Below are 9,888 nucleotides of genomic sequence, written 5' to 3'. Positions count from 1 at the left end.
AAAAAAAAAAAAAGTACAGGGGCACCTGGGTGGCTCAGTCGGTTAAGCATCTGCCTTCGGCTCAGGGCATGATCTCAGAGTCCTGGGATCGAGTACCGAGTTTTGGGCTCCCTGCTCAATGGGGAGTCTGCTTCTCCCTCTCCCTCCGCCCCTCCCCCCACTCATGCTCTCTCTCTCTCTCTCAAATAAATAAATACAGTCTTAAAAAAAAGTTCCAGTTGACTCTGGAACAGCATGGGTTTGAACCATAGTACAGGTCCACATACAGGTGGATTTTTTTTGATAAACACACTCTACTGTAAATGTTTTTCCTTATGATTTTCTCAACATTTTCTTTTCTCTAGCTTATTTCATTCTAAGAATACAGTATATAATACATATAACATACAAAATATGTGTTTATCAACTGTTTATGTTATGGGTAAGGTTTCCAGTCAACAGTAGGCTATTAGTAATTAAATTTTGGAGGAGTCAAAAGTTATATGCAGATTTTCAACTGTGTGTAGGTCATTACCCCTAACTTTGCTCAATGGTCAAGTGGTATAACCTTGTTTAAGGATCAACTGGTCTACCTGGTTGCACTAAATGGCTTGAAAAGATTCACTGAATATAGAAATTATCCAAAAAGTCTCTGTGTCCTCAAGGAAATATAACCAGTCAACATTTATAAGATATCCATATATGCACTAAAATTAGTAAGTAGCAATCCTTCAGACTTTGGATTAGATGAAAAGAATGTGTCTTAATGGTGAGGGCTGTCAGGTGTTGTGAAATGGAGCCAAAGGACAGGAAAATTGGCATCTTGTGCTGAAAGCTTTAAAAAGGCTGAATTCACATCTGTCTTTGTAGGTTTATATGTGTTTCTGAGACTAGATTAGATAATCTCATACATTTTTGTGATCCTATGAAGTTCTATATTTTTAAATTGTAAATGTCTTTAGTGGGAATGTGCTCTTTTTTTTCTTACTGGAACTAAGCAATATACAGGATACACTGCTGATATAATGGAATCCATCTTCCAAGGAAATATTCTTCAAACTTTTTCAACCTGCCATACATTTTCAGATCTCTAAATTTTCCCTGACATGGACCAGAGGGGTGGGAATGAGGGTGGGTAGCGGCAGGATATTGTCTTCAGAACAAAAATTAATTGCATGCTGGTTAAGGTGACCATATAATCTGTTGCTTAAACCAGGACAATTTAAAAAAAAATGCTTTCAAAAATGTTTTTGTTGAAGTTTAATCTACATGCAAAAAAGTGTACATATAATGTATAGTTTGATGAATCTTTCCTCAGTGGATATTTATGTAACCAGCACCCAGACTGAGAAACAGAATATTAGCAGGAAGCTAGAAATCCCTTTATGTTCCTTTCCAGTTACTATACTCTTTCCTCACAAGGGTAACAACTATCCTGACTTTTCTTATTGCAGAGATGAGTTTTGTTTGCTTTTATACTTCGTATAAATTGAATCCATACAGCATATACTTGTTTATGTCTCGTTTTTTGGCATCGACATTATAGGTTGATCCATATCGTTGGATGAAGTTCTAGTTATAGATTATTCATTCTCTTTGTTGTATATTATTCTATGGTGTGAATATATCACAATTTATTTATTCATTCTATTAATGATGGGCATTTGGGGAGTTTCTAGTTTTTGGCCACTACAAATGGTGCTGCTAATAATATTCTAGTGCATGTCTTTTGGTGAACATATGTACATATTCCTTTGGAGCATATACCCAGGAGTAGAATTGTTGGATCATAAGTTACACGTAAGTTTAGCTTGAATAAATGCTGCTGGTTTTCCAGAGTGTTTGTTCTCATTTAATCTCCTATTGTAGAACATGAGAGCTCTGATTGCTTTACATCCTCTCCAATACTTGGCATTTTTCATGTTTAGCCATTCAGATTTTGGTAGACATATTCTCATTTGATTTTAATTTGCATTTCTCTGTTGACTAATGAAGTTGATATTTTGCTTATGTTTCTCTCTCTATTTTTGGATATACTTTTTGGTAAAATACTGGGATATATTCTTTTGTCTATTTAAAACTTGGTGCATATTTTTCTATTCCTTAATCTGTCTTTTCTTATCAAACTAAGACACACACAAAAACAGTTCATAAGATTAATAATTTAGTTTTGGATTTGCTGAGCTTGAGATATACGGAGGCATCTATATAGCGATGTCAAGAAGTTGTTGAATTATATGGGTCTGGAGTTCAGAAGAAAGTTCTGGGCTGGAGATACGAATTTTGGAGTCCCTGCCATGTAGGTGGCATCTCAGTGAAAGAGTGAATGAGGCCACCCACAGAGAAAAAGTCTTAGAACTGAGCCTGAGAGCTACCAGGGTTTGTTCATAAGTTGGGAGTAATGAAGATGCTGGCAAAGGAGCCCAAGAATGAACTCGTGAGAGCCAGGGAAGAGGGGAGAACCAGAAGCCAAGTGAAAAGGGTTTCATGGAAGGGAGTGTTCGGTGTGTCAAAGTGTTCAACTTGTTTTGATTAAAAATAACACCACATTCTGTCCCCTTTCGTCTCTTTCTAGCCATCATCGTATACAGACTGCCATGGACCTGGAAATGCAGCAAGCTCCTGATGAAGTCCATCCATGCAGGGTTACACACCGTTGCTGCCATTCTCGTAATTATCGCTCTGGTGTCTGTTTTTGATTTCCACAATGCCTTGAGTATCCCCAACATGTACAGTCTACACAGCTGGGTCGGGCTGACAGTTGTCATACTCTACATCTTACAGGTCAGTGTCTCGGTGTATTTATAAACACATTATAAAAAGTACAACAGTTCAGATACCGTAGATGTTTTCTATACATTCATATTTCTTGGAAACTGTCTTCTCATTCCCCCACTTGGCTCTGCTCCATTTTGTTTCCATTTTAGGTATGCCCCCCTGAGGGACCACCAGAACTGCAGAATTCACAGTCTTTAAGCTTGAGTGTGAGATTTTAGATATGGACAGATCTGTGTAGGGAAACTGCCATGTGCAGTTCCATGTGCTAAATAAATAAGCATAGGCAAGAGCTACAGATTTTTTCCCCATATTCTCTATCACTTCTATTTTCTAACTTTATGAATGAAAACATGAATTTTACTTCTTTGTTAGATTTTGAAGGCTCAGTGGTTAATTTAGTTTTCCCCTTCCCTCATTTAGTAAAAACACATACTTTTGGGAGCACTGTATTTAAACATAAGCTAATGGAGTGTGATAGGGATTTGGCTGTTCTAGGTCACTGAAGTAAAAGGTTAATTTTAAAAGTCTTTTTGGTGTTAACCACTTTGTTGAAAAATCTTTGTCAAATATGTCAATTCCTTTCCCTTGCTTAGTACAGTATATAGCCAGCTACCTAATTGGGATATCAATGTAAACTTTAGTTTTCTGTGAACATAGGAGAAGAAACTGGAGTGAATCCATAAAACCCCAAGGCGCATCTTTTTTTTTTTTTTTTAAGATTTATTTATTTATTTGAGAGAGAGAGAGCACGCGAGCATGGGGGGGAGGGCAGAAGAAAAGGGAGAGAGATTCTCAAGCAGACTCCATGCTGAGCACAGAGCTCGACATGGGGCTCGATCTCACGACCCTGAGATCATAACCTGAGTCGAAACCAAGAGTCTGACTCTCAGCTGACTGCGCCACCCAGGCACCACCCCCAACAAGGCATATCTTAAAATATATGAATGTATGACCTCTTAGAAAAAGACCTCTTACCAGGTATCTGTCATTTCTCTTTTTAAAGAAAGGCTTTTAAAGCCTTAAGGCTTCTTGAATTTTAATTAAATAAAAGTTAATGTATGTATGGACACTACTGATTATTTAAGTTTGCATTACCATGACTGGAGGTAGGGATTAGAGAATGGAAAGGGGCCAGACAGGATGGGAGCACAGAGAAAACCCTGGATCAAACATGATCTTACTGATAAGAAGGAACAAGAAAAATATCTCAAATTGGATAGCTGAGCCTAGCTCAGACCTCCTGTCCTCAAGGCTGATTTTCCCTCAGTGTTCTCTTCTGGGAGGCAGCTTTTTTCTCCCCCAGCAGCTAGTGGGTCCTCCCAGAGAGTAGGATGGCAAGAGCAGAGGCCACTGAGATGCTGCCTGTTGCTTTGGGGACCCCCTTGGCTTCCTGGCGTCTCTTCAGAACTTTTCTCCACTCCGTGTTCTGCTTTCAGCCGTCCGTTCCCCTCACTTTGTCTCACTTCCTCTGCACCACTTCAGGATGCGGAACACAGGAGAGGGAGTGCTGTGTGAAGCATTCTGCCTATCTCCCCTAGTCCTTCATGGGAGAGGGCCTTTGCCGGTGCTGAGGATGTGCAAGTTACACAGCCAGAGGCAGAGCTGGGACTCAGGCCCAAGTCTGGGGCCCTCCCCACAAGCACTTAGTTCTGCTGTTCCCACGATGTCCCCATGATCACTCAGCTAGCCTTTGAGGATCCTCAGCTGGAGGGTGTATCTCTGAGGAACAGAATGGAAACCACCCAAAAGCTATGTAGCTTCCCTGTGAGAGGGTTCTGTGGTTCTGAGTGCAGTAATTAAAACGAACTAGATAAAATACCGTTACTGAGTCATGTGATTATATAGAGCTGTCCAGATAATCCAAGATTATCTCCCAATCATAAGATCCATAAACTAATTACATTTACAAAGTGTCTTTTGCCATGTAACATAACATATTCATAGCTTTCAGGGATTAGGGTGTGAATATCTTTGCAGGTGTAGGGGGCAGCATGATTCAGCCTCCCACAACTATGAATAAAAAATAGAAGAAATTGTAAGTGAAATGAAAATCTGCTTCTTTAAAAAAAATAAAATAGATAAACCATTGCAAACCTGATTGAGAAAAAACAAAATATACAACCTTCAGAATAAGAAAGAAATATAATCATAGATACAAATAATATTTTGAAATTAGGACAGATTATTAAATTTTAATGTACAGTAATATGCTTAAAAATCTTAAAGAAAGAAAAAAGGACTATTTTCTTGCCAAATGTAAACTACCAGATTTGATCCAAGAGGAATTAGAAAACCTAAACTGGCCAATAATATTAGACAAAATTGGTAAGGTTGTTTGAAATCTATCACTAAAAAAGGCATTGGGTCCTTACTGTTTTATACCTTTGACCGTCTAGGAACAGGTACTTTCAACTATTCCAGTACACTGAGAGAAAACAAACTCTTCTTAGATGTGGCCCCGTTGTGCATTACATACTCCCACACCTAAGATGGCGGCTTGGATAACAAACACCTTTACTAACATCCAACAGCAAACACCAACTTAAACTGTGAAATACTGAAGACATTTCTATTAAATTAATAAGACATTGGTGCTTGCTTCCTTTGTCATTCAACTTTATTTTAGAGGTTTTAGCTACAAGATAATGAAAAAAATCTGTATAAATAATAGAGAATTTGTGACTTTTTTTTGGTTTGCAGATCATGTAATGTATGTCTAGTAACCCAAAAGATGGCTAGAGTAATAAGAGCATTTGGAAAGGTGGCTGGATATAAGATAGCCATTCATAATTCAATAACTTTTGCCTCAACTGAAAATAACCACTTAGAATAAGAAGTAGAATTCATTTATAATATGGATATAAAATTATAAAATACCTAGGAATAAATTGAACAATGAGGGTGTAAAACCTATATGTAGAATATGTAAGATATGGGGGCGCCTGGGTGCCTCAGATGGTTAAGTGTCTGCCTTTGGGGTCCTGGGATTGAGTCCTGCATCAGGCTCACTGCTCAGCAGGGAGTCTGCTTCTCCCTCTCTCTCTGCCCCTCCCCCTTGCTTGTGCTCTCTCTGTCTCTCTCTCAAATGAATAAATAAAATCTTAAAAAAGAACATGTAAAATACTATAAAATCTTATTGAGAAAACGTGGTATAATTAGAGAGATACCATGTTACTAAAAGGGAAAAATTAATATAGAAATATCTTTCCCTCTTCAACCATATTTATTTTTAATATAATTCTAATTTTAAGCCCGATGGGAGTCTTAAACTTGCAGAGCAAATATCCAAGGATAATCAAAAAAATTTTGAAAAAGAAGCAAAGGGAGACCTGCCTTATTCAAAACAAGTTATTAAAACAAAAGTAAACAAATTATAGTCATGGAAAGAACAGAGAGGACAGAAACAGTCCAAGTATGTATGAGAACTTTTTCTATGACACTATGGTATTTCAATTTAGTGGAGAAAGAATTTTGCTTATTTAATAAATGCTACCATCATAATTGGTTATCCATTTGGAAGAAACCAAATAAGCAAAAGGACTCTGTATATACCACAAAAGAAAAAAGATTCCAGATAGATTAACGTTTTAAATATTAAAAAAACAAAGCCAATGAAAAGAGAAAAAGAAAACTAAGAAGCATATAATCTGTATAATCTGAGGTTGGGGAGTCCATAGGGTTGACAAGAAATCACAAGTCATAAAGGAAAAGAAAGACATATTTGATTACATAAATTTTTTAAAAAAATTACATGGGGCAAATATACCAAAGTCAACAGAAACTGCACCAAGGGGATATGGGGAATAATCATGTCATGTGTTAAGGGTTAATGCATTTAATATATAAAACAACTTTTTTTTTTTTTTTAAGATTTTATTTATTTGTCAGAGAGAGAGAGAGGGAGAGCACAAGCAGGGGGAGTGGCAGGCGGAGGGAGAAGCAGACTCCCCGCTGAGCAAGGAGCCCGATGTGGGATTCAATCCCAGGATTGGGATCATGACCTGAGCCGAAGACTCAATCGACTGAGCCACCCAGGTGTCCCTAATTTATAAAACAACCCCTAAAAATTAGTGATAAAAAGGCAACCTCATAGAAAAATAAACAGAAAATTTGAATAGGCATGTCAAAGAAGAAAAACTTAAATCACCAATAAGCATATAATAAAATGTCCAACCTCACTAAGAAGTTAGGAAAATGTGAGGACAACAATAAAATGTCATTTTCCCCCACAAGACTATCACAACAACAGTGGTGATGTTCCTTGCTGCCAAGGGTGTGAGGTAAAGGGTGCTTTCCACTTCTGCTTTTCCATTGCTGGTAGGAAAATGCATTGTTAACAAATTTTAGGGAAGTAATTTGTTACTATCCACTAAAATTTTTTTAAAAATATAGTTACCCTTAACCTAGCAATCCCACATTCGGAGAGAGCGGAAGTAAAATACTGTAACATAAGGAACTCTAAAAAGGATTTTTTAGTGCGGCACTGTTTGTGCAGGCAGGAAACGGGAAGCAATGCTAAATGCCCATCAATAGGGAATGGTTAAATGTGGTAAATCGATGGTGGATATTATAAAGGTATTACAAGTAGCTCTGTCTACTGACCAAGAGTGAAATCATGATATGCTCTTCAGTATAAAAAATACTGAAGAGTAATAGGTATAGTAAAATGTCATTTTAAAAAAAGGAAAGAGAGAAAGAAAAAAAGCATATATGTGTTGATGTGTAAAGAAAGGTGTGAGGGAATATACCAAACTACTACTATTGTGGGAGTGGGTAGGATTCGTTGGGGGGTTATTTTTAAATGTATCTTGTTTGACTTGCTTAAACATGTAGCTCTTTTGTTTTAAATATAAGTAAATCATATGTTACATAAAATCATATAGTTTTTTTAAAGATTTTATTTCTTTATTTGAGAGAGAGGAAGAAAGCACAAGTTAGGGGTGGGGCAGAGGGAAAGGGAGAAGCAGGCTCCCCGCGGAGCAGGGAGCCCGATGCGGGGCTCGATCCCACGACCCTGGGATCATGACTTGAGCCGAAGGCAGACGCTCAACCGACTGAGCCACCCAGGCGCCCCTACATAGTTTCCTAAAACTAAACAAGCAAATGGGCGTCCCCTCACCACAGCTGGGAGTACACACATTGTGCTTGGTGCCCGCGGTTGTTCAGGAACCAGGTGAACGGTGTCCTGTCAGGGCAAGAGGACTACATTCCAGCTTTATTCCTTCTTTGCATAACGGCTGTTGTCAAGCTATTTGCATTGCTTCTCCCTAGAAGTGACGGAACAGATCACCCAGGTGTGCTCAGGAAGTAATGACACAAAAGAACATTCATGAGCCACAAACTGCTTCCCCTTTGCACTTTTGACTTAAGAAATCTGACAGAAGCATGTCTCTGTCGAAGCAGATTTTTGTGGCTCATGAATTTTTACAACTAAGAATATGGAGGCAGGACTCTAAATCATAAGGAGGAAGCGTAGCGCCTATCAAAAGCGAAGAAAGCAAGCTTGGAATTGGGTTTCTTTCCTCTGGGAAAGAAAATGTTCTTTTGTGTCATTACTTCCCTGTCAGCATTTTTTCTGCCAAGTGAAGCCAGTGTCCAGGTGATTTCAGTAAGTAAAGAGCGAGGCAAGCAACAAAGGCTACAGCCAGGAAAGGCTGAAAGGTCTTCCTCCTTCCTCATGTTTACCGATGGATCGTAAGGCATTTCAAGTGTAGAATACTTTCCGACTTGTGACATCTAGCCTCTGAGGCATTTTTAAACAATAACGAACTATCAGAGGTCCAAAGTGAACTCTCACTGGGCTGTGTTCTCTGCATATCACCTATCCTTCCCTCAGCTAGGTGGCTCCTGAGATCCTTGAGCCTACCCCCGCCCCCAAAAAAAGAGGGCCCACCTTTCCTGAGTCCATAGATTAAACTGTGTAAAAATGTGTTTGGGTCTGCTTGTATCTTAAGTGCTCTCTTGACTGAGGCACTCGGACTGGGGGTTGGACCAGGCCGGATCATCTGATCTGCTGCCTGCCCCTGCCCAATTCCACAGCCCCAAAAACAGGATCACAGGAATGATTCCTCTGCAAAGCAGAGATCCTTTATTTACCCTTTTGAAGAGTAAATTAAGCTGAAATTTCTTTATGACCCTCTCCTCCCAAATTTTGCTGACATATATTTTCGTATTCTTTCTTTTCATCTCTCTGAGGTGTTCCTTCTCTCTGCTTCCAAGGCATCCTCTTAGAGTAGTTTTCAAAGTCTGGGCCAGGGAGCCCTGAACGGGGTGGCGGGGTGTGTGTGTGTGTGTGTGGCAGGCGGGGGTAACCAAGATTTTTCAGGGGGTCTTTCTGTTCAAAGCTCTTTTCATAATACTAAGATGGTATTTGTCTTTGTCTCAGTTCCTCACAAGTGTTCAGGGGACTTTTCCAGAGGCCGCATTATATGTGCTATCCTATAAGACCGAATGTGGAGACAAATAGAGGAATCCAATTATCCACTATTGAATCAGACCTTAAAATGATTTGCAAACATGACACTCGACTATTTTTTTGTTTCACATAATATAGTTATTTTTCCATAAGACATGTTATTTATGTAAATATGTAGAGAATTTATTATCATTGTTAAATGAATAAGTATTTTTAGAAGTTTCAGCTTTAATTTCTACTATGGTAAATATCAATAGACGTAGCCCATATAAATAAAAGCTCTTTGGGGTTCTCAATTTAAAAAGCCCTATTGTATGTATTTAGAAGTTACAGATCATGATAAAATTAACTGCTATGCTTCCACCATCCAGCCTAATTTAGAAAACATAGAACCCCTACCCACTCCTACCTGGATCCCAGATCTCTCTACCTACCCCAACCCCTAGTGGTAACCATTCTCTGGAAGTTTTTTTGTCATTCCCTGTTTTTCTTTATAATTTTGCTGCATACTGTGAATCCCCAAATAATATGTTGTTTAGTTTTGTTTTTTTACTTTTTAAAAAATAGTCTTGTAATATTTGTATTCTATTGTAACTTTTTTTTCATTCTACTGATTCAACCATATTGATTCCTCTAGCTGTATTCATTTTTACTTTTGTATTCCATTGTACAAATATATCATGAATTTACTTATCCATTGTCCTGCTAGTAGACAT

The 9,888-nt window shown here is 38.3% G+C and overlaps 2 protein-coding genes across 2 annotated transcripts in view; both read left to right on the top strand.

The window, feature by feature from the left end:
• The window catches only part of DCAF17 (DDB1 and CUL4 associated factor 17), a 318,055-nt gene that overhangs the window by 89,374 nt on the left and 218,793 nt on the right, over positions 1-9,888 (top strand). The window lies entirely within an intron of this gene.
• The window catches only part of CYBRD1 (cytochrome b reductase 1), a 29,070-nt gene that overhangs the window by 13,592 nt on the left and 5,590 nt on the right, over positions 1-9,888 (top strand). The window contains exon 2 of the mRNA XM_006731781.3: positions 2,555-2,763. Within this exon, the coding sequence (XP_006731844.1) occupies positions 2,555-2,763 (209 nt within the window). The remainder of the gene's footprint in view (positions 1-2,554; positions 2,764-9,888) is intronic.

Source organism: Leptonychotes weddellii, chromosome 3 (assembly GCF_054177405.1).
Source record: "Leptonychotes weddellii isolate Sample4059 chromosome 3, ASM5417740v2, whole genome shotgun sequence".
NCBI lineage: Eukaryota > Metazoa > Chordata > Mammalia > Carnivora > Phocidae > Leptonychotes > Leptonychotes weddellii.
This window is presented reverse-complemented; position numbering and strand designations above follow the sequence as displayed.